General features: G+C 35.9%; 1 protein-coding gene across 2 annotated transcripts in view; it reads right to left on the bottom strand.

Annotated features, from left to right (window-relative positions):
* Positions 1 to 24598, bottom strand: part of PI15 (peptidase inhibitor 15) — a 31240-nt gene extending 6642 nt beyond the window's left edge. The window contains exons 1-5 of one of the 2 annotated variants that reach the window (XM_038579564.1): positions 24424 to 24598; positions 23560 to 23889; positions 4115 to 4233; positions 2998 to 3130; positions 2762 to 2877 (exon numbers count right to left, since the gene is read on the bottom strand). In XM_038579564.1, coding sequence (XP_038435492.1) covers positions 2762 to 2877; positions 2998 to 3130; positions 4115 to 4233; positions 23560 to 23832 — 641 coding nt within the window. In that variant the 5' untranslated portion in view covers positions 23833 to 23889; positions 24424 to 24598. The remainder of the gene's footprint in view (positions 1 to 2761; positions 2878 to 2997; positions 3131 to 4114; positions 4234 to 23559; positions 23890 to 24423) is intronic. The other variant, XM_038579565.1, reaches the window with a different exon arrangement.
* Between the last annotated feature and the right edge of the window lie 1493 nt (positions 24599 to 26091).

Here is a 26091-nt window from a genome sequence, read left to right as displayed (position 1 = left end):
TGATGAAATGAGCAGGTTGTCATAAGTTGTCATTGATAAGAGACTAAGGGCTCAGGGATGCAATTAAAGGTGATTTCAAAACCTTTACACATGTGTAAACTCAGTTTTTGTTTTTAGTGATACTATTTGTTTTTTGATAATGCTAAACACATGAAACTTAATTATTTTGTGTTGTCAGTATTGTTACCTGTATTTACGGCCCTGATCAAATTCATCATTTATGATAGTTGGAAACACCCACAATGCCTAACTGGTCAATTATGAAGGAAAAAATAATAAATGTATTTTCAGTGGCATGGTGATTAGTACCTGGAGTACTGAGAAATAGCAACAGCCAGCAATTTGAAGGCAACTGAATGGTCAGGAGGAGATTTCATAGTCAGTAGTAAAAATTCAGAGTTGAAGATAAGACAACAGTGGGTAAGAGGCTAAAATAAGAAGCAAGTGGTTCTCATCTTTAAGATCTGAGGAAACTCAAGTAGTGACTCTTATAGTATATCTACATAAAATATCTGCTTAAATCAACCAGTTAAAAATTGAGCCATTTAAAAAATCTATAAAATATTTATAGAGAAAAATTTATCTATCTATAAAAATAGTAAACATGCTGATTGGCGTTTCATATTTCAAGAGCACCCATCTCTATTTAGTTTATTCTATACTCTGCCCTCTGGATAAGCTTCCTTGAGCATAATTTGGATAATGATGCCTGCTTACTCCAAAACACTCAGGGAGGCCCATTCTCTTATGAGTGTAGCTCACTCCTTTATCCTAATCTCTTCTATTTTATATTCATAATCTTATTTCTCTCTGTATCTTTACCCAAAACTATAAGTGTATATGGGCCCAGCCAATGCTATTTTAATATTTTTCTATTTATTCTACACAACTTTCTGAAATTATATAGCACATATTTTTGGTAACATAAACTTAGAAATACAATTTTATTATACATAAAAAGTTTACATATTACATTACAAACTTTTACATAAATCACAGATTTTTACTCAATAGAGGATAATTATATTCAAAACTAAATCAGTCAACTAATAAACATATTATTCATACTTCTATTTTTTTGTTCTATTCCATCTAAATTCTCCTGTATTTCCTTCTGTCTCTCCACCTCTCTCTTTATTCCCCCTAAAAAACAGACTTGAGATAACTTTATACTGGCATTGGAAAATTCATACTCAAATATCAGGCAGGATTTTAAAACTTCTTTCATTGCCTAGGTTTCAAAATAATGGTTCTTTTTACAACAAATAAAGCATATTAAAACAGTATCTTAATCTCCTGTACTTATAAAAGAATCAAATATCTCATCAATAATATTAGAAAATTTGAATCAGTGTTTAAAAACAGAATAACTAAAGAAATGAAATAAAAATCTCTTTCACTATTTGAGTCCTACTTGGCCTATTTATGTCAGGAAGAAGGGTAAAGACTTAATAGGAAAATATAAAGTGTGAAACTGAAAATATCAAACAAATGCGCAATTTTAATGCTTTTTGTAATGCAGACACATTCTACTTTCCAAATCTTATTATTCTAATAATTGTGAAGGGGGACCATGGGGAAAATTGCTATTTTTCTAACTTTGCAAAAACACTGCCACTGGCATACTACCATAGAAATGAGTAATGTGGTTATTTGTGAAACATTTTCTCATTCCCTCCCCATATTGGCAAAGCTGGAGAAAATCTTTGTTTGGGACTTACTTTGGAAGACACCAAGAGTGTCATAAATCCTTTGCACATTTTGCTATTTACTCCAAATGGGAACAGACTCATGTATAAATACTGGAACATTTTATCATCTGAAGAGTTATTGTTATCAAGAAGGCATTTTATCAAATGTTAACAAATGCTTATTTATCTTTATCTTATAAAGAATATTTATAAATATGGCTATATTTTATAATCTTTGATCAATTTTCACAATACATTTAATGTTTTGTTTTTATTTTTTTAAAGATTTATTTATTTGAGAGAGAGATAGAAAGAGCGTGCACACATGCATGCACACTTGGGGGGGAGGGGCACAGGTAGAGGCACAGAGCTAATTTCAAGCAGACTCCCTGCGGAGCCCCACCCTGAGATCATGAAATCAAGAGTGGGACTCAATCATTTGAGCTACGCAGGCTCCCCTAATGAAAAATTTTTAAATTTTCAATACTGAAATTTAAATCATGGCAAAGCTTTAATTTAAAAAGAAGTCATAGCATTTTAATTTTCCTTTCTGGCAATGAATGACTCCTTAGCTGTAAAATTAGTAAACTATAACTTTAAGCTTTACTCTTAAAAGCAAGAAGAAAGGACTCTTGTTTTGCTTTTCCAGTGAAAAAAATATGCCAACATTCCAGTACTGATAGAAGAAAATATTGTCAGTGTTGATAAATTCCTACAAGATTCTTTTCTGATAACTTTTATAGAACAAGATTCTTTTCTGATAACTTTTATAGAACTATCAAAAGCCTGAGAGTACAGTGTTTGTTTTACAATGGTCATGACTAAAATAAGTTAGTGAAGAGAATTTAGTGAATCTCTGTATCTCAAATTGTTTTGCCTACAATTTTTTCCCCAAATCCCTGTCTCTGTGAAAAATAACTGCTCATCTCATTATTTTTATTGGGATGATAGGAGAATTGAGAATTGGAGGCTATTGTAATTAAATCTTATTCACATTAAAATAACTACCAGACTGGAGGTATTTAATATCATAAAAGGTTCCAGGAAGTAGAATCCAGCCTAGTACTTACTTTGGGGCATAGTTGCATACCAGGTAAACTGCACGTCGCCACACAGCTCCCCAGACATTCATGTTTTGGCAAGTATGAATTGCACAACCTATCCGATTGGAGGTGGCCCAAACCATCTGCAAAAATAAACCAATACATCATAATTGAAGTAAAAGCTAAGTAAATGCATGTTCCCCAAAATAGTAAGAGCATTTTTAAAACTATGAATCAAAAATTAACAAGACAATTGAAATAACCTGCGTATAATGTGTGCACATAGGACCGAAACATCTCATAGGACATCTGGGATTGCAATCCTGAGGATATGGAAAAGCATAATCTTTCACTTCATCATACCATGGCTTGACCAACTGGAGAATAGAGCGATATCTAGATACCAAGAAAAACAATGAGAACTTAGAGTGTAGCAGGGGTAATTTATAGTGGACTCAAGTTAAATTGTAAGTTAATAGTTCTTTTTTGCAGATTATTCATGATGAATCAAGAGCAAATCCAAGCCTCACAATTACCATCATCACCTATTCTTCCAAGTAGGGCCAAGCATGAAAATGCTCGGGACTAACATAAGTGAGCCTACATTTGTTTAAGTACATGTCTGGTTGTTTCAAAAAGAGAAATACAAATATTTCAGGAATCTTCATATTTTTCTTGTTTTATCAATGTCAAAATCTCTCCCACCAGAATCATATATGCAACTAAAAATTAGATATATAAAAGTAGTTGTGATACTAGAACTCAGTGTGTTTTTTCCTTAAACTTGAATCACTTTAATTTTAACAATAGCACAACTGATTTTTCTCCTGTATATGGAAGAGAATAGGTCTTTGGAATGTTGGATGATGACATTCCACAGTGGTGGAAAAATTATCCTATTACTGGGTACGGCCTTTCTCATAGTTGCACATACTTGCCTATACATGTGTGTGTGTGTAAGTGCGTGTATTCATATATATGTAAATATATAACACACACAGACATACAGATAGATGTAACCACGGGAAAGCTGAATAAACACAAGAATGGCCTCTGCTACATTCAAAATTTTTTCCTTACGTGGGAAAATCAGGGTGCAGTATATAGCATCGCTTGATCCTTTCAAAGATTCTGGGAGGACATGGACTAAGAAAGGGTGTTCCAAAAGTGAAAGGGGAGATTGGTCTTTTTAGGTCTTTTTAACAAATTAAATACTCCTTGAAACTATCTGAAACAGTCACAGGCCAAGTATCATTGCCTGACACAGAGTGAGCACTCAATATATATCTGCTGATATTACTTGAAAGTGGTGTCACTCCCCTTGGGATCCATAAGTAACAAAGTGTGTGGATGAACAGTATCAATGAAACTGATTCCTACCTTCCAGTTCGTACAGATAGATTTTGGCCCAAAAATCTCAGTAAGTAAGAAGGTCCATGATCCCAAATGCAAGTAGCTGCCCAAGCCTCTGCAGATTTTGCAAGATTTTCATCCCAAACCTGTGAAGGGGAAAAAAAAAAACCTTCAGCTTTACAAGTTTTGCTAGTAACTGACAAAAAGATAGAAGAAATGGTATTACTATTTCCTAAAGTTCTTTCACTTCTGGTTCCTTAGACTATTTTCATTAAAGAAAGCAAGTTCAGACCATTGATATAAAAAATTCCATAATACAATATGATTATATCACAGAAAACATTATTTTTACAGTGTCATTGAAATCTGAAGTCCAGACATCAGTTTTATAAAGGATAGGCTAACAAAAATACGACATCTAGATGTAGCCAGGGGAACACCTCATACTGACCACTGAATTTTGAATCCACTAAAGTCCATTGATGTTCCTAGAGGTCATCTTCATAGCAATGAGGAGGCATGCTATTAACATATCTTAGACATTAATATCATCAAATTATTTATTCAAATCAATTTACCAAAATTAATAATGCTTAATATTATATTGCAATTTTTAAAGGTCAAACTATATTGTAGTAAAATAATTCCCAAGGAGCCTTCATATTTTATAGCATTTGAATCTTTAGTAATAATAATAATAATAATAATAATAAAATTTTAGTTGGTATAAATTAGAAAAAATTATAATAAAAAATTGTGCTACATAAAACTGCTATGAAAATGTAGCATATTACTGTTAAATTATTTTTTTTAAGATTTTATTTATTTATTCATGAGAGACACAGAGAGAGAGGCAGAGACACAGGCAGAGGGAGAAGCAGGCTCCATGCAGGGAGCCCGACGTGGGACTCGAACCTGGGTATCCAGGATCATGCCCTGGGCCATAGGCAGGCGCTAAACCACTGAGCCACCCAGGCATCCCTGCAGTTCAATTAAATAAAGAAAAATAGTAATTGTTCTAAAAAAAAGAAGGTGTTTAAATTGATTGTCCATATAAAAAGGTACATCACTTAAGGAGCTATAGAAAGACATACTTTCCTTAGTTATCCAGAATATCATCTGCCAACTTTGAGGATTAAATTTTTAAAAGATTTTATTTATTCAGTCATGAGAAACACACAGAGAGAGTCAGAGACATAGAGAGAGAAGCAGAATCCTGGTGGGCAGCCTGATATGGGACTCAATCCCAGGACCCTGATAGCACGACCTCAGTCAAAGGCAGACTCTTAACCACTGAGCCACCGAGGTGCCCCGAGGATTAAATTAAATATACAAAACATTACACAATGCCTTTTTAATCAGTAAGTAATCAATGTTAAATATAGTATCAAAAATGGAAAATACTCTATCATAGTAGATTTTGTAATATGGCTTTCTCAGTTGCTTAGGTCAGACATAAATTTTATGAATTATTGCTTCATACTTGTCCTTTGTTTTATCTATAAAAATCTAGACAAAGTGTATCAAACAGTACAAAATAAGTTTATAATGAAAGGCATAGTATCCTAGGATTGGAATTAACTTTTAAAAGCATTCGGGTGCCTGGGTAGCTCAGTCAGTTGAGCACGGGACTCTAGATTTCAACTCAGATCATGATCTCAGGGTCCTGAAATCCCTAAATCAGGTTCTGCACTCAGTGAGGAGTTTGCTTGTCCCTCTCCCTCCCCCTCTACCCCTCCCTCTCTCATAAATAAATAAATAAATAAATAAATAAATAAACAAACAAAATATTAAAAAAAAAACGTTTGTTTGGCTGATAATAGATTTATCTGGTATTTACTCTTTTTACATTTTTAATGAAATATGGATTTATGAAATATGGATTACACTTCACTGAGGGACAAAATAGCACAATTGATTCACAAAGGAATTCTAGATGGAATGGCATCAAAAATTATGTCCACTGATGGGTTCCAAATTAATTGTGATCACTTGGGGGAAAAATGCATCTAAGTATTATTTAAATATTGAACTACAATATACACTCAGATCGACAACTGCTAAAAACACTTCATTATAGTCTTTCCTAAAGTATCAGCACAGCATGGCACAGATAACATTGACCTGAAAATAAAAATTTTGTGTTCTAACCCTAGTTCTACTGCTGAGATTGTCTATAATTCAAGACATTATTCAAGTCAATTATTCTTTCTCCCATTTAACTTATCTGTAAAATAAGATTGGATGAGGTCATTTCTAGGGTATCTTTCATCTTCACTTCTCATGATTTAATATACCTGACCAGCACCAGCATCCAAGCCAGTACAGTGTATGTAATATTGGCCTACAACTTGCTCAATTCTAGCCCTTTCCATTCCATCAAGAGAATAAAACTAGATTCTTTTCAAAATAATTAATAATATTTAAATCTGTTAAGAATTTACAAATAATTTAGCATATATAATTCTATCTTTATACTCATTCTTATATTTTACAACCTAATTTTGTATATGTCAAAAAGATAAGGCACAAAGTTCATGCCTGAAAAATATCTTACGTGAGCATATTTTGTTAACCATAAGGGATTTTGATAAGAAGACAATGTATTTAGCATTACTAGTGTCTACATTTTTAAGCATGAGTTTCTATGTACAAATATTACAATAAAAGTTTTGGAGATGGTTAGGGAGGAGAAGGGATAATCAATTTCTCTCTCTATGATTATTTTTAGGGAACTGATGGGAGGGATTTCTGTGTCCCTGTGTTCCTGGAAGAAGATATGAGAGAGCTTAATGGGCATGGGCTAGATCCTCCAAGGAAAGCTAATCATTTTGACTTCCTGTAGGACACATGGTCTACTATACTTTGATACTCACTGCAGGGGAAGTCAAAGGTGCTATACTCTTTCTTGACTCTTTGACCTCAAGCAAGACTCACACTTATCCTGTAGACAGGGGGAGATCCAGCTTGAGTAGGTGGCTCTGAAATTTAGGAATTATGTCAATCACATCTACAAATAAAGTTAAGATCTACATTTGCTATCTTTCTCCATTGGTTATAACTTTCAGGAGAAAATGGGTATATTATTTATCCCCTAATATCCAGTGGTATTTAAATTCTCTAATATGATGAGAAATCTTTGAGGTTTGAAAATAGCAAGAAATGATAACTTTATTTAATAACAACAGAAAATTTTTTTTAAAAAATGGGGACTGTAGGGAGTGGTCCAATATGATCTATATTTTCCTATCCAGAAGCTCTAAACTGAAATGAATGTGGCTAGTACAACTATGTAAAATAATTTTAGCAACTTACAAAGTTCATGAAATGAAGATATAAATTGCTTAAGCATTTAACTTAGCATATACATTTCTGGATGCTTGATGAGCAATCTGCTGAATTTTTCTGAGTATGTGTAGCATTTATTTGAAATAATTTTATATTGGATCCTACAAATACAGCAACATAAAAGGGCACACATGTGCACTTATTTAACATCCTATGGAATGCCTAGTAAATATGCAACATAGTATTTATTACCTTTTGTTGGAAATACTAAATACCTGACACTTACTTAGCTTTTATTCAACCAGCTTGAACATTCTTATTTTTAGGTTTTGCCCTTCTAAATAGGTAATACGAGTTCACAAAAAAATTTAGTTATAAGCACTTAAAATTTGATCTTGCCTCCTAAAACGGAGGCAAAAATTAGAAATATTATGAATGGATACCCAAAAACATTTATCAGACCCACTAGAACTTAGGTATTATGATTAAATTAGATAGTGCACAAAATAAAGATGGTTTAAAACAGTGTCAGAGCAATCCTATGCTTGTAGGTATGCCCTACTGCTCCAAAGTTTTCTTCCATTCCTTGTTGTTAGAGACATTTAGTTGGTCAGCTTATAAAATTATTGATTTATCTTTGGACTAAAATGTTCACCATGAACTATTCTACTTATAAATAAAGTTAGCATCTTGTCTGTAGAAACCACATTGCTGCACTAAGCCATGAGCAATATCCAAAATTTAAACTGATGTCATTTGAATATCTAGAAGAGTTGTAGCTCCAAGAAATAGGAAGGGTATGAAAAGAATGTAGATTCTCATCAAGTTTAGTAGTCTTTAGAGCTTGAGCCAAAGAAATACCAAATCAAATCAAAGAATGTTGCAGTATGGGAGAAGTTCGCTGACTTTCATAAGCAGACAGAAGAATTGGATAGTGATATGATCCAGCCCAGGGATGAGGTTGTTTTGCCAGCCATCTGTAAGTTTTGGTATCCACAACACAGTGACAGCCAGAATCACGAAGCACATTGACATCTGAAGCGCCCATCTTAAATCCCAGTCAACATCTTGGACAAGAAATGTAGTCAGACTGGAAGGCAACCCTAAAAATTACTTGGAAATACATCCTCAACATTGTCTGAAATGAAATAGTGTTCCTTTAAAAATGGTATCATATTTTAATTCTACACATAAGATTTAAATGTAGGAATGTTTGAAAGAATCAAATTTGAGGTATTAGCAAAGAATTCCTGGCTAAGGAACCTCTGTGCACTTGATATTAAAATTCGTAATAATTAGTAAAAGTTAAGAAAATGTGCCCATTAAAGCAACAGGTTACCCTTGTAATTACATAAGTAAATCACTGAGTAATTATTTAGCTTGTGATTTTAAGCTGAAAATCACAAGAAAATCTTAAATTTTAAAAATAGTATTTCAAAATTTAGAACTTAAGAGTCACTGTATTTCTTAGACTTTTAAGACACTTCAACATATGAAAATTATTTTCAATGAATCAATTGAAATACTTTTAGAACTCAAATATATTAAGTGTATAAATGGCAGTTTAGGAAATTTAGTTAAATCTGCTGGTAATAAATATCAAACAAATGTGTTTGTCAGAATCCTAGATTTATGAATAGACCAAGATACAAGAATTGCATCTAAATTAAGGAAGAACCAGGAATATCAATTTGACCTCTTGGGAAATCTGTTCTGCTGGTGAATACCATCTTCAAAGACATAAAATGCTAAAAAGAGACACATTTCTAAATCAGTTATTGTCATAGACGCTATGGTAACAATGCCATTGGAGCCATGTTTTTTGTGTGTTTTGACATTTATGTTGTCATTTCTTGTATATTCTGATAAAAACTAAGTCAATTTAGATAGACAAGCTTTGAGGTTTTAAAGAAATAAGTCTTCTAAGACTGATCTTTTCCTGGGTTAGTCAAATTGGAAAAAGAATACTGATTTATAAAAGTGAGAAAGAACGATTACAAAGAAATTAAGTGATGACAAAATTATTTCCTCTGAGGGCAGCCAAAAAACTTTTAAAATGCTTCACAGGCATGATTGTGGTTCTAATTTGAAATAGATTCATTTGTCCCCATTAGGTAGAAATGCCTGTGCCATGATCGGTAAAGGACACTAAGAGCTGAATACACCAGACCCAGTGTTAAACAAGACAGGAGGGTAGGAAGGAGCTTTGGTAAGGCTAGACAGATAGAGGGTGATGTCAGGTGGGGTAGGGAAGAGGAAAAGAAAGGGCTTTCATATGGGAAATTCTGGACATTGATTAGACTCATGAAACCGATTCTACTTTATAGAAGTAGATAGTTAAAGGAACTTGATTAAAAAAAATTTCCTCAAGCCTCAAAAATAACTACAAAATATGAGAACACATTATATCATAAAAATACCAATGTAGGGTCCTAAGCATTTTTTAAATGCTTAAAAGAAGATAATGACTGTCCTCAGGTACGATGAGTACTACTTTTCATGTAGGTGGGAAAGAAAAATTTCTATAAAGAGATGATGTGAAGTAGACTTTTCTTTAGAGGGGATCATTGCTAATGACATAAATTTCTTAACAACAAACAAACAAAAAAAGGCCTCTCTTGATCCCTTTTCATCTTCCAATTACTGCATCATTCTCTCCTTTCTCTTACAATGAAATTCCCTGAGAGTTGTCTTAACTGAGAGTTTCCAGTTTTTCTTCTTCTCTTCTCTATTGAGTCCACACTGGCAGACTCCCCACCCCACCTCCACTCCACCCAAACAGCTCTTATCAATGCCATCAGTGGCCATTTCCTGGTCACCATCTCAGTTGTTCTATTGGCAATGTGTGGCATGCCTGTCCACCTGCTCTTTCTGGACACCCCCTGCCCCCATCTCTTGGTTTCATAACCCTACACTTGCCTTGATTTCTTCTGGTTGCTGCTTCTCCATATGCTTGCTGATTCTTCCTCATTGTTCCAACTTCCATGTGCTAGGGGGTTCTCAGGACACAGGCCACATCCATATTTCCCTTCCCCCCCACCGTTGTTTCATCCATATTCACTGCCTAGGTAATCTCATCCAGTCTCATAGACTGAAATAGCATTTATATGCTGGTGGTTTTGTTCCCAATTTTATCTCCAGCCCACTCAGTCGAATTCCAGACTAATTTACCTACCTACCTACCTACCTACCTACCTACCTACCTACCTATCTACTTTAAGCCTCCATTTAGCATACCCAAATTGAGCTCCAGATATTCACAGTCCCATCCCACTCTTTATCCCCTCACCAGCTACTCCTTAGTGTTTCGTCCACCAGTCAATGGCATTTCCCATCTTCTCATTCAGTCCCTGTGCCTGTTAAATATTGTCTATGGCTGCTGCTGTGCTACAAAAGCAGAATTGAGTAGGTACAACATATGCCATACTTATATTTGATCCTTTACAGAAGAAATTTACCAAATGCTGTTATAGTTGCTCAGGCCAAAAATATAAATGGTCCTCTTTATGCTTTCTTTGCTTCATAATCTTGGTCTGCTCCATCACATACCTTGTTGATCCTACCTTCAAAATACTGTACCTTCAGAATACAACCACTGATCAACACCACTATTGCTACCACCTTGGTCAAAACCATCATTATCTGTCATCTAGGTCATTGCAAGAGACACCTAACTGAGGGAGTGCTTCATATATATGAGGCCTTAATATATGTTAATGAGGGCATGGATAAAAGATAATACATTCAGAATTTGAAATAAGAGTATTTAAATACAATTAGTGTTTAGGAAAGAAAGTTCCAGCTCTTTAAATCTATGCATGACTAAATTTGCACTAAGAAACTGTATTTGACTCAAGTGCTTTGAAAATATTAGAGTACTATATAAATATAGTTGCACTCAAATCACTATGCTGGGGGGACGGTTTGTAAGGAAAATGAATAAAGTAGGATTGGGTGTAAGATGGCAAAGTGCAACTGCTGCTTGACCTATGGACAGTTACATAGAGAAAAAAAAAAGAGAACCAGAAATGAGCAAATTTTCCCCATCCAAAGAAGCTACTCCTCTCTAACAATTGGTTTTTTTTAAAGATTTTATTTATTTATTCATGAGAGACACAGAGAGAGAGAGAGGCAGAGACACAGGCAGAGGACCCTAGGATCATGACCTTGAGCCACAGGCAGACACTCAACCACTGAGCCACCCAGGTGCCCCTCTAACCAATTGTTAACAAGTAGGAAGTAGGCTCAATGTCTCTAGAACTTTCCTCTCTTCAGGATAATCTGGAAATCCTGATGAATATATGAAATGTATCAACTTTAACATTTGGCAAATAAATTTAAAAAATGCAAAATTCCTACCATTCAATATCCTGCAGAGAAAATTAAACATGCTCACTAATCAGAATGTTTGATGGACCTACAGTTTATGAACTCTGATGTAAGATATCATTATCACCAATATGCTGACATAGATGTGACATCTTCCCTCCTAATATCCATGGGTGGTGGCAGGAAAGAGTGTCCCTGGAGCCACCTTTGCCCCAAACCTCCTACAACAGACTTACCACGCACGGACTGCTGTTTTGTCCTCAACAGTGGAAAATGCAAGAAATACACATTTCCAGATTAACCAATGGGACCTTAGGTAATGCATTCATCTACACAGCCAGTAAATGAATATTCACTGGGAGGCAATGGATACTCTGAATTCAACAGCCAGCAGGTGGACACAGACTCTATCTCAAAGTTTAGGGAAGAGACAGATAACAAAAACATACCAAACGAATAAATGAACTGCAAACTGTAAATATCATATAAATGTATTATTATACAACACGTTATACATAATGTATATAATGCATTACATTAAAAAACTCCAAAAGAATCATGTGCTACTTAAATCATGTGCTACTTAAAGTTTGCTTATTTTAAAGTTTCCTTCGTCAGTCAAGTATATTCCTAAATGAGCAGCATTTCATGTTGCAGACCCACAGTGCCCACATGATATTTTGTAAAAGGAGGTGCTGAATAATTTCAAGTGAAATTTTTTGATAATATAGAATTATCACTGAGACAATTCTTCCTTTGGCTTAGCCAATTAATTCTTTCAATATATAGTCTCTTAACAAACAAGTGGATATTTAAACCACATAATATTTTCCTCAGCTCAGTTTTGTATCCTAAACCATGATTTAAGAAATTTCTCACCTGAGAAATTACTCCAAGATCTCCTGGGGAACTTTCAAGAAGATAGATGCCTAGCCCAATCCTGGACCTATCAAATCAAAATGTTAAGATTGGGGATTTTGAATATGTGTTTACAAAGTAGTTCCATTTTCTTCTGGTTAGAAATTATTGTCTAAAGCTTTATTTGGTGGAGAGTCATTTTGGTTGCAGAGAACTTTGGGCCTCTTCTCTCTTCTTCCAACCCTACTCGCCCCCTGCCACACCACAGGGGATGCTTAAGAAGAAGGGGACATTTCTAAAGGTTAACATGTGGTAGTTTTCACATATAAGCACTAACATTGGTATCCTCCTCTAAACTCTAGTATGTTATTGCTTGAAGTTTAAATAAAAATTAAAAATAGCTTTTTATCACAAAAATGTCTCACTGTCGGGATGCCTGGTTGGCTCAGTGGTTGAGTGTCTGCCTTTAGCTCAGGGCATGATCCTGGAGTCCCGGGATCGAGCCCCACATAGGGCTTCCTGCATGGAGCCTGCTTCTCCCTCTGCCTATGTCTTTGCCTTTCTCTCTCTGTGTCTCTCATGAATAAATAAATAAAATCTAAAAAAAAAAGTCTCACTGTCACAAATGCTGGGTGCTAAACTCTATGATGATATTTGTTCTGTGTATTCTTGGAAGACAGAATTATTGGTGAAAGAGGTAGAGAGATCGTTGTATTTGTTGCTATATAAATCAGCCAACATCATTCACTCTGACACTGACAATTTCAGTAGAAAGGAACATGTATTCTGTGCTCACACAGATATGAATATAGAAATAACAGATGGATTTACAGTGTTTATTTAGATATCATGGGAATTGTACATGACTTTATTAACTAAGATATTACAAATAACACATGGGAGAAACATACAAAGCATTCTGAAAATCCAGTCTTGAAAAAAAGATACAAAATTTAAGAAGCATTTTTCACTCTAATGACACTGAACTTGCATTTAAAGTATACATTTGACCAATATGCAACTCATAAGAATACAAGAATATGATCCAAATCAGCAGGAGAAGGTGCCCACTGATTCTGAAAACCTAACTATAGGATGCAGCCATAGAAGTAGAATTAACGGAGAATGAGCTGGTCATTGTTACTCTGCACTTGTCAGATCATATATATTTTAGGCACCTTCCTGTAAGAAGAGCACACACATATCGGAATGCAACTAGAGATGACAACAGGACAAAAGGCATTCCTTGATCAGAGCCACCCTGCTTCCATTTCCCACAATAATGCGCACCATTCATGTGTGTATGTGTGGTAAAAAGTGTGGGGTAGTACACTGATTTCCTATTTACTTAATAATACAACTTCTTACCTTTCCAGTATTTGCAGAAGGCAAATATTTTGTGCGACTTTTCCTGATAGGTTATGTTGGCCATACTCTGCAAGATGTGCTTAATATAGATACTTAACACAAAAGGGCTGAACGCTAAGAAGGTCAGGGGTCAGGGGTCCAAGCATCAATGTTTACACCTTTCAAAGACTTGAAGCAGGGCAGCCTGGGTGGCTCAGAGGGTTAGCGCCACCTGTGGCCCAGGGCGTGATCCTGGAGACCTGGGATCAAGTCCCACGTTGGGCTCCCTGCATGGAGCCTGCTTCTCCCTCTACCTGTGTCTCTGCCTCTCTCTCTCTCTCTCTGTGTGTGTGTGTGTGTGTGTGTCTTTCATGCATAAATAAATTAAAAAATTTAAAAAAAAGACTTGAAGCACTATCACAATGCAGAGTTTTCCTGTATGGTTATGAAGAGTAGAAAGAATACTGGGAGCAAGATTTGATTCCATGTGAAGAAATACTTTCTAATATTCAATGAGGTCTTCAGAGAAAATGCTTATAGAGAAATACCTTAGCCAGTGGTCTCAAGAGCAGGAGATGCACACATGAAGGGGAGCGTGTAGTATGCGGTCTTTCAAGGCAGGGGCTTTGTTGTCATTTAGAACTATATTCTCATCATTTTGATTTACCTGCTGTGTGACCTTGGGGAAGTTATTTATGCTCTCCAAGCCCCGAGTTTCCTGTTTCTAAATGAGAAAAATTGTCCTCATCTCTCAAGACTTTTCTGAGAGTTAGACCAGATTGTGACTGAAGAGTATTTCGCACAGCCCTAAGAAGACAAGGGTATACTTAATGGTAGAAATTATTATAAGAGTGAATGCAGGCACTGGAATGGTGGTGATGACAAGTGAACTAGAAAGCCACCTAAAATGGGAAGCAGTGTGAGGTGCACTTTTGATCATGTTATCTGGCAGCCTAAAGTCTAAGAGACATCAAGCTTTAATCTCAACAAAGCAGGCAATCAGATAAAGTAAAAACAGATAAACCCTGAAGCAACTAAATAATCAAAACCAGAATTGTATATAGATAATAAGGAGCTTGCTTCCAGGGGAAATAACATCAGACAGTGAAAGATAAAAATTAGAGAACATTTTAGATGTCTTAAAACATCAATTCCCCTCCTTAAATCCCTCTTTAATATAGGTTTTATCTTTAAATTTTAAGATCATTTGTTGATGGATTCTAGCAAGAATTCTCCTTCCAGGGAAATATAATACCCTTCACCTACCATTTAATACTGGAATCATGAGCCAGGAAGACATTTTCATTTGTGGTTAAGTTTTTTCACCAACTCAGTGTTCTAATAATCTAAAAACTGATTTCTTGACTGTTAAACTATCCTATGATACACATGCAAACCCTAAACCTTACCATTGCCCACGTGGTCAGAGGAATTCAAATGCCTTTCCGCCTACCTACTGCCTGCTGAAAACATGATCTCTCTGGAATGCAGAGAGACCGATTTGGTAGAATGTTCATATTTAATGAAATTATAAAACATGAATATGATGCACTTTTTAGGAGAAGAAAACATTGTGTCCTTAAGCAACATTCCCCAACTGTTTCAGTTTGGAGTATGTGGTGTGAAATTTTAAGAGTCATGAAAAATTTAGTATAAAGACACAACTTGTTGGGCATTGTTCCATATTCATGTCAAAAAAAATGCTTGGTACCTGATTTAGACACTATGGGTAATACAGATTGGAAAAATTTGAATCTCATCCCTCCAAACCTCAGTCTATGATGCATTTTATGCCAAACATTTTCCTTGACCAGTTTAAGCTGTTAGTCTTGATTTTCTCTAACCCCTTCGCACACCATTCTTCAGAAATTCTCATAGACTATTAAACATCTCAAGTTCATAACTATTTAATGGCCACTGACTAGTACATGCTTTCCATGTGCTAAGTTCAGGACACCATACCAGAATAGTCAACTTCTATTATTCTGAAGTCCTTTGATTAGTTTCCAAGAAAACTTTATCCTGAGCATGTTAAAAGAACTAGGTGGGCCTGGTACTACCTAGGCCCCTGAAACAGATTTGGATTTGTGTTGATTTAAGCCTCAGCACTCTTTTTTTTTTTTAAAAAAAAAAAAAAAAAAAAAAAAGATACACGAAACTTCCTTGCAAAAATTCTTGAGTAGATTCCCAGACATAAAATCATCCATCCATGCTGTCTCCATGACACTACCATACTCCTATTATGCAGAGCGGTACACGTTGATTACAAAAGCATACTCCTATCCAAAAATTTTTATAGTTGAAGAATGTTCCCTCCCACATACTAGCTACTTTTTTCAACCTTTGTAGATGTGTACCCTGGATAATAAACCTACAGCCACTCAATGACTACCTGAAACCTGCCCTTGATTTTTTGTTCTCTAACTCTGAGAAACCCAGCAGTCCTAGTCAAAAGCAGAGGTGTCCTCCTTGACTGCTTCATCATATAAATCTTTATTTAATAATGTAGCTCACTCACTTCTATTTTTTAAATATTTATTTATTTATTTTAGAGAGTGAGCCATGTAGGTGAGGCAGAGGGAAAGGGAGAGAGAACCTCAAGCAGATTCCATGCTCAGCACAGAGCCGGACATGAGGCTCCATCTCACAACCCTGAGATCATGACCTGAGTCATATGCTTAACCAACTATGCCACCTAGGTGCCTTCAAATCACTTATTCTTACTGATTTGATCCCTAACTTCACTTTGTTACAAAGCAATGGGCTTCAGTGTTAGAGTATTCAGTTGTCTCACCTACACCAGTAGAACAGCCTCTAGGGTGCACATCCGGCCTTTATTTCTGCCCTATCAAATCCCTTCCTCTTCCCCTTGTAGCCAGAATGACCTTTCTGAAATGCAAATTATTTTTTTCTGAAATGCAAATTAATCATATAACTTCCCTGCTTAAAACCTTATCTTGATTTTATAATAAAACTAAACAAGTTTTGATTTTATAATAAAACTAAACAAGTTTTGCATGCCTTTTCCAGTCTCATCAAGCACCACTTTTTCTTTTATATACTATCCGAGTCATATTGAACTTTTATCCTTGCTTCCAGTGTACCACTTACCTTCTAAGAGCACCCTAGCACACCTACTACACCTTCCCTCCCTCTATACCTTGAGTCCACGTCTGGCCTAAGTATGTCTCATGTAATCCCAAAGCACCCTGTATTTTTTCTACTTTAGCACTCAACTCACTGTTTTTGCACTTACTTGTCTGCTCACAGTTCTTTCTATAAGAGTGCCTCTTTGCTCCCCATTGAATACCCCAGCACAAGTCATTGGAGTCATTGGAGTTGTGCCAAGCACATGAGTAAATATTATGAGATGAGTGACTGAACAATGCATTTATTGACTCTTGCCCATTGACTCTTGCCCATCAGACCATTAGAGCCTCAGTTCTTTACATCAAAGTTCTTTACATTAAAAGACTTCATTCAGGTGTTCCACAAATATTTATTGAGTCTTCTCTGTGGAACAGATATAATGCTAGGTTCTACAAATACTTAGCAGGAAATACAATAGACTTATTTTTCTACACTGTTGTATGTGGTCAAATATCATTTGCCATCAAAAAAGCAGTGTTGTAATACTAGGAAATATAGTCACCATATATATATGGCTTGCATGTGATTCACAGCTTTTCTGCCTACCACCTCATGGTGAGGTTCTGAATCATACTGTGTTAACATTTCCATTTGCGCTTTAGAGCCTGTATTCAAAATGGTCACAAAGAAAATGTTCTCAACCTTCAGCTGGCTCCATACATGAAGAGTTGAACATTCATATATAAGTAACACTAAGTAATATTAAGCAACGTGCACCTTGGAAGAAAATTCCTACAAAATGTGCCCAGTCTCTAATGGAAGCCAAGACACTTAAAAGGCTCTACATCTATGAGAACAGGAATGTGGAGTTCCAAAAGCACTGGAGAAATGCCTTCCTGTCAGCAGTCTTTCTCAGTTCACCGCTGGCTGGCAACGGGTCTCACGAGGCTTTCTAGTAGTCATAAAAGCATTCATTGAAAAGATTTAGGTTAGACACATCAAATTTCTCTTGTTTATAACAAGAAAATTGAGTTATCCTTCCCAAATGAGAGGAAATGTGCCATCTGGGACAATATATGGTTTCATTAAAAAAAAAAAAAAAAAGACAACGATAGACATCACAAGAGTTTGGTCAACTACTGAATAAAGAAAAAAAGGAGTTTAACACCATCTACATCCTCTTCCACATGAAGCCCAAATGAACAAAATCAGCTTTTTCATCCTTTCTGAGCCATAAATTACCGTAGGCAAATAGTTTATTGGCTATTTCCAAGGATGCATTAATCTATTCTCCACTCATTCATTGGAGTCATGATTTCTGTTACTTTACTACCTGCTGTGACTGGTAACTAGTATTTTTCTCTTTTCCAAAGAAGTCTAGGAAGCCTTATCCTCTTAGTTCTGTATAGAATTTTTGCAGACACCAAACCAATGAAATGGGCCATATTATCAACATACTGAAATTATATTACAGTCTCTTAGCTTTAAGTTGTTCAGCTCATCTCCACATTATATTTTCACTGTCCTTCACCTGCCTTTCCATCACTGTATACTGACTACAAAGACTGGTATCTCATGCATCATGCTTTAGGTAGTTCTTCACACCTGCTGCTGTGTAGGCACAGGTGTCCAACACCTTCTTACCTTGCTTAGGACTGGCACTACCAACTCAGTGATTGCCACTTCCCAGCCAACTCCACCAGGAATCTAAACTGCATCAATTGTTAGGGCCATCTTTCTAAAATGCAGTTTTGATGCTGTTCTAAAACTTCTACAGTCTCCCTAGTTACTTTTGTATGAAGTGATCCTCAGTACTTTTTCAAACTCCTCGAAAACATGGCTAAAGCATTATGCTCTTTCTTTCCTGGTGTTTTTGCATTATTTTATCTGCTCTAACAGCCAACCCTGCCCCTCTTGAACATCTACCTCAAATGTCCTTCCTCCAAAGAGCCTTTCATGATACTGCCAACAAAAGATTATCACTTCTTTCTTTGATTTCTCCATGATTTATCTGTACATCATTGATTACATCAAACCTATGCAGCAGTGTATTATGCTGAATTATATGCTAAGGGTTTTCTTTCTTATTTGTTTTGTATTTTTTTAGTTTTGTTTATACTCTAAAGACAAAGATTACTGTTATAATGGATCTCATTCTCTTATAGAGAGTACTAAACATTTTTAAAATCAATTTATTCAATTGACTTGAATTCAAGGAATATCTTAAAAATTTTACTCCATGTGTGAGTCTTGCAATTTCATTCTTTTGGGGATAATTCTTATTCTAAGAAACTAGTGTGGTTTGTGGTTTAGAGTCATGGTTTAAGCTGCCCTTAGAAGAATGAAAAACAGCTGGTGTCCAAGGAGCTCTGGAAATTTGTCAATAAACTAATTGTGGAACAGAGGCCAAGAGTGAAGAAGTTTGACTTGCGTATCTTAAGCCCTATCTATACTATTATTATTTTAAAATGGTACTGTGTTTAGAAAGTTAAATATTTCAAATATGTATTTTTTACTAAAATCATGAACAAAATATCCAAAGAAAATATTATACAACTATAACATGGATGTCAACAGTCTGTGTCCAAAGTGCTTCTACTTTATTTAGTCAAGAGTACACTGACATAACCAAGTACTTAAAATAAGATAAAATCACTTAATTTTAAGGGGTTTTTTTAGAATTTAGGAAAAATTTTTGTTTAAACCTTAGGTGCATGTGATAAAATATCATACATGATAATAAAAATTTCCATTAAAATATATATTAAAATTTATGGTACTTATAAACATATAACAATTTATAGAGACTTCAACTAAATCATCAAATAAAGGTTGATTATTGTCTATACTCAAGAATTGTCTCAAAAAATAGAGATACAAAGGTGACTACACATAGATTTAGCATCCTGAAAGCTTAAAATTAGAAGGCTTGCAAGAACTATACAAATAAGTATAGATTGAGTTTGATATTGATTGATGAGAGCAGAATAGCAGATATGAAGGGTTATTTTGTAGCAGTTAAAAGAAGGAGCAATTAATGGGGTGCCTGTGTGGCTCAGTCAGTTAAGCGACACTCCTGATTTTGGCTCAGGTCGTGATCTCAGGCTTCTGAGATTGAGCTGTGATTGGGGCTGTGCTTGGGGGTGTGGAGCCTGCTTAAGATTCTCTCTCTCCCTCTGCCTTCTCCCTCCCCCCAAAAAGAAGAAATCGAATATGCTTGTAAGGATAAAAAATATATATCAACAAATAGCATTCGGATACAAAACTTGATTTACAAGGTTTGCCTTGTAAATCATGGAATAAGCTAAGGAAGAGACTGATGGAGAGAGACAGCAAGGGAAAAAGGGTTAGAGAGAAAATTGTGGGTGAAAGGGACCCAAATCAGGCCAGCATGGTCAACAAAAGCCCTGAACTAAAGACCATCTTCAATGAGGCTCCTGTGGCTGCTATCACTCACTGATAAGGATTTGCACATGCAGCTAGTGGTCCTAGTGAGGCAAGGGTCCTCAGGGTTTGAGGTACAGAGTAAAGGTTAGGGATGGAGTTCACTTGTAGACTGCTCACAATCCAAATCAACATTGAACAAGTCAAAATAAAGATGAGCGGTAAGGTGAGATCTATATTTTTCACCTGGCCCAAAGATTAGTCATTTACAGTTTCTACTCCAACCTCCAAGCAGTCTATTATGCTTACTTCCCTCAGTGTTTCTCTGAGTCTTCATGAGGGATCCATGTGAATTATTTCAATGGCTCCACTGATTCAGTCCTTCAGACTTACAATTTCATTAAATTGACCATGTTTTTCTAATTGAACTAATCACTTTTGTCACTTCTCATGGCCTTTCCTTTGCTCTTCCCTCCATCTAGGAAGTTCTTACCTCATCTATCAATGTGGTAGACTGCCTCACCTCCCTCCAGGACACTGCTAGTGAGGCCTTTCCTGACCACCCTATCAAATTGCACAATCTAACCACAACCTACTTAATTTTTCTCACCACAACCTTACACCTTCTAAAGTACTATGTACTTTATTTATCTTATTTATTGTGAGGTTTCCCACCAGGGGGTCAAGGATTCTATTTTATTCATGAATATATCCCCAGTGTTTAGAATAGTGCCTGACATATAGTAAATGCTCAACAAATATTAAATAAATAAATACATGTGCAAATGAATTATATGCAGTATTTGTATATACATGACAACTTGAGATAGTCATATTTTATTTTATAGAACTTACTGATCTAATTACTGCTTCTCATTAACTTTACTGAATGAAGGAGGATCTATTAAGCATCTACTGACATAACCAGCACTGTATCTGGTTCTTACAAAAGAAATCATATCATAGATCCTATATTTGAGAAATAAGAATAGAATAGAATATGAATACTATAGGGTTTTAGCCGGCATTTTAAAGGAGGAAACAAAGATATCCTGACACCTCCAGGGGTTTCCCCCAATGGAGCATTTAATAAACCTAGCAAATGGAAAGATGCTTCCCAACACAAACATTGGCTTTGAAATTACATAGACTTAAATTCTAGCTCCATTAATACCATTCACTGTTCATACCACCTTGGCCTAGTCATTAGCTTTTCTAGGTCTAAGTGATTTTACTTGTAAAATGAAGATCACAATCTTAACCTTGTAGGAAGAATATGAGCTATCAAATGAGATCATCTATGGAAACAATTAGCCAAGTCATTGGCACATAGAAAAAATTAAATAAATGCATGCAAAATGAATGAATTCTTGATCAGTGGGGAAAAAAATAACCAGAAAAGTGTGGGCTTTTTTTCAACCATTTCTATTGTGTTTTACCCCACCTTTACTCATGATGATCCCTCTGCCTTCAATATCATTAAAATAGTGGATTGTATTCTATATTGGCTGGTTATTATCTATATTATTATTCCCATTTTGCAGATAAGGAAATTGCACACAATTTCACACAATTGCAAACAATTTCACACACATGAAGTAACTTGCATGAAGTCACAAAGTAACCAGCAGTCTAAGGTTTGAACTCAGAGGAGCTCGCTTCTAAAACACTTTCGCTATCTTAACCTTACTTTTGTCTGCATACCGATGTGATTAGAGCCAGGAAGTATTTCCTAACCCCATAGTCTATACACTATACTTTTCTGATCTCACATGGAATCTTATGCATAAAAAAAAGAAACCTTATTTGTTTTTCTTTCTACATCGATATATCACCTTCTAGAAAGTGCTAATGTTTATTGAAGGTCTATTTTGATCTAGGCTCTGGTCTAATTGCTCAACCCCTCAACTCATACTTTCCTGATTACAACCCTATGTGGTAGGTTAGACATTTATCCTCATATAAGAAATGATGAAAATGAAATAAGAAATTCATGCAGGTTATATTTCAGGACTGAGGTTTGAATACAAGCATTTAGATTCCAAAGCCCATATTCTTAATCATAAGACTATATTGATATTCCTACACCAGGACTGATTATATCTCCTTTTCCTCTTTCTTTAGAAAAATCCTGGGAAAGTGCATTTTCATAGAGTCTAAATTGTACTTCTATGAACTATGACTCTCTTATATTTGGCAAGTCTTTATTTTTCCTGTAACTCTGACATCTGCAATTAGTCAAACTTAAAAAGCTTATTTAAATAAAAGAGATGAATTTAGAATCTGATAGAAATACCAAATTTTAGGCCAGCACTTGTAAGAAGTTGTTAGTGGCACCACCTCCCTCCCCCAACTTAGAAAAACCATACTGGTGATCTTCATTGCCTTAAACAGGCTCCAAGCTGTGCTCTTAGAAGATGCTGTACTCTAAGCCATAAACTTGCATAAATATAAAACAGAAAATAGAATAACTTTAAAAACACAGCTATCCTTTCAATACCAAACCAAGGATTTTGTTTTGTTTTTTACTTCCTAAGTAGACTGATTTAAACACAGAGTGCCTATTTTTAAAAGAGCAAAAGAATGTGTTCATGGCAAGTTGGAACAGTGTGCAAGTGTGCTGGCCTCACTGTTATCTGAACGACAAAGCAGTAAATCACAAAGAGGAAAAAGTCAGCATGTTCTCTGAGAACACAAATAGATTAGCATTAGGAAGAGTTTTGTCCAAGAAAGGGAAGAGACACCTACCCAGAGAACAAATCATGTACACAAAACCTATAAATTAAAAAAAATATTTTCAAGAAATGCTTTAGTTGATAAATATGACTATTAGGTAAACAGAGCACAGAGAAAGTTCCATGTGAATATTTTTTAAAAACATGTACCTTTCAAATGTGGTCAGTCAACACACCCCGTTCTTTATGTCTGTTTCTTATATAAGACCTGATTCATCAGTGGTTATGGAAGTCCCAAAAGAAAATGAGAACCTGCCCCTCTCTTTTAATCCCAGGATGGAACAAAATTTAAGCTTACTAGACACATAAAGAACCTTTCCTTAGCTCAAATGTGTCCAGAGCCCCATACCCCTTAACATAGAAACACTCTTTAGGTTCTTCGACGAACAATTTAAATCCAGCATCCTCGCTCAGAACTCAAAGAAAACAAATTCCTCTTACCATATATTCCATGTTTGCTGCTGGTGGGAACACTTTGCCGCGAACTTGATTATGATAATCAAGAATGGCGATCATGTCATTCTGCGAAATGTAGCGCTTCCGCCTGGCTTTGGGGAGATCCGCAGAATCTGGTTGTGCTTTTAGTGCTGCTTCAATATCAGTGAAATTATTGGTTGGCGGGGATGAGTCAGTGGAATTGAGTAAGACGACGGCACTTGCTTCACAGAGAAGGGAGAACAGGAGTGCACTGCTGACTGCAGAGATTGCTATCATTTTGAGGTTTGAAGGCAGGGTTTACTTTGCTTTAAAGCAGAAAGGTAGAGTTAGGGTCTATGAGAAAAGAAAAAGGGGGGGGCAGTGGGTATGAATTTACAAAGTCATCATTTGGGAGCATCACCTGATTTGATTTTCTCTGAAAAATTCAAACAGATGTTGAACTCAAGCCTAGGAAACAACCTATTGGTAGTTGTTACACATTTTACTTGGTGTTATGAGGCAGATTCCTGAAGGAAACTTCCTATAGCTAGAGAAAAATAAACAACATGAGTACTAACCCTAAAATGAATGTGAACCACTTGCCCCAAATGCCTGCACCACATAATGCATTGCTGCATATTTTCAGAGGGAAATCTTTAGGAATTGAAATTAATTTTGAGAGTGAGAAGGAAAAATGCATCACAGGTAACAACAGAGAATGTGCTGAAAATGTGTCCTAGACATATATGGACACCAAGTGATAAAATACACACAAAAAATAGTTATAATAAGTCAATCTCATTTTTTAAAAATATAAAATAAAATAAAAATGTGAGCTAGTATAAAACGAATGCATGCAAAATAAACTTGTTGAGCTAAAGAGCTTACCTCTGCAGAATGCCAAAATGAATATATTGTTCTTCCAAAAACTTAAAGTTCTTTGCTAGGTTGTAGCATGAACTCTTTTAAGAGTGTGTCTTATTACAAGCTCTCAGAGAGCAAAACTCTGCAAGGTTTGAATGCTGCTGGCTGCAGGAGCAGCTAACAGCTTTTATATGTCACAGGCTGCAACTTCCAGAAAGGGCAGTCTTTCTTAGGGTCTCTCCTAGCCAAAATCAAAGGGGAGGGGTTTTGGATAGAAAAAAACAGTGATTGGGTGGCAACCTTTTTATGTGGGTGGTGAGGAAATTGAGTCACACCCACAGCTTACAAAATATAAACCATAAAAGACAAACCCCTTTTCTCTGGGCTTTCACCTTTTCTGTGAGTGGTTAATTTTCCTCATTTAATGCTTTCTAGTTCCTGGTTCCCATACAAAAAGGAGGAAAAAAAAAAAAAAGACTGAGTTCTTGAAAACACAGACGGCTGAGTAACAAGCAGTACATTTTTTTTAAGACAGTAAATGACATGGGAGCTGAAAAGAGCAAGCTGATATTAAATCAAGAGATCAGCTCACATCATTAATCTGGGTGGCCACAAATATGATTCAAGAGGGATGCCAGGCAAATCAGTAGTAGCCAAACTATAGCATATGATATTAGGATAATAGATGTTCAAGTGGTTGTACTCTCTGTCTCCATGTGGCTTAATTCTTCTAGTTTCTGTGTCTATTCTCTCCCTCTGTCCTGTTTCACCCTCTCTCCCTTTCTTCTTTCTCCACAGAGTGAGGCAGCAAATCACCTGCCTTTTACCTGCCTTGTATACAATGCAAATAGAGAAGCTCAGGACAAATGACAGCAGCCAAGATAACATCTGTTTCAGGTTTAAAGGCGTATAGTTGAAATCTCAGCAGAGAGTGGTTCAGCCTCTCAGGAAGCTTATTGGAGGGCATGGTACACATGCAACACAGCCACAGCCAGTTGCCAACCGTTAGGAGTGCCTTTTCAGAAAGACGGAGGAAAATCCTGTGACCAGAAAGATAAGGAGCCAAGAATATTAGGAATATTAGGGCGATCTATAATGAAAGGACCCTCAAAAATGCCGTGTGTCATGATATCACTAGTAAAATGTGGACCATTCACAGTCAATGACAACAGGAATCCTGGAGAATACACACTATTCAGTTAACGGACTTCCTTAGCATGCATTGACGTGTCCAGTTTACCAACCTGACTGTCTCCTGCATATCTCAGCAGGAAGAGTACTATGTGAATTTACAGTCTTCAGAAATGATGGTCATGTGGTTAGAAACACACCAGACTGGGAGCCAAGTTTCCTGGGCTATATTCCCAGTTGGGTCTTCAGCACTATGTGTGGCCTAATGCATATTGTTTAATTCTTCAATGGTGCGGCCAAAACTGGGAGGAAAAAGGTACGTATCCTATGGTTAGATCGACATCATCAAATTCCTTAAGAGAGCGGTAAGGCATTTGAAACCAGAAGTTTCTCTGAATTTCAAAGTACAGTGATGAGATGTAGTCTTAGATGTTAACGTGTCAAAGTTCAGGTTTCACTATATTTTAACGAAAACTAAGCTCCTAACTAAAGTGATTTTAGGAGCACTTATGGTACATTACTGAAAGCTGTAAGCAGGAATTAATTAACACTATAGAACTG

This window comes from Canis lupus, chromosome 29 (genome assembly GCF_011100685.1).
Source record: "Canis lupus familiaris isolate Mischka breed German Shepherd chromosome 29, alternate assembly UU_Cfam_GSD_1.0, whole genome shotgun sequence".
Classification (NCBI taxonomy): domain Eukaryota; kingdom Metazoa; phylum Chordata; class Mammalia; order Carnivora; family Canidae; genus Canis; species Canis lupus.
This window is presented reverse-complemented; position numbering and strand designations above follow the sequence as displayed.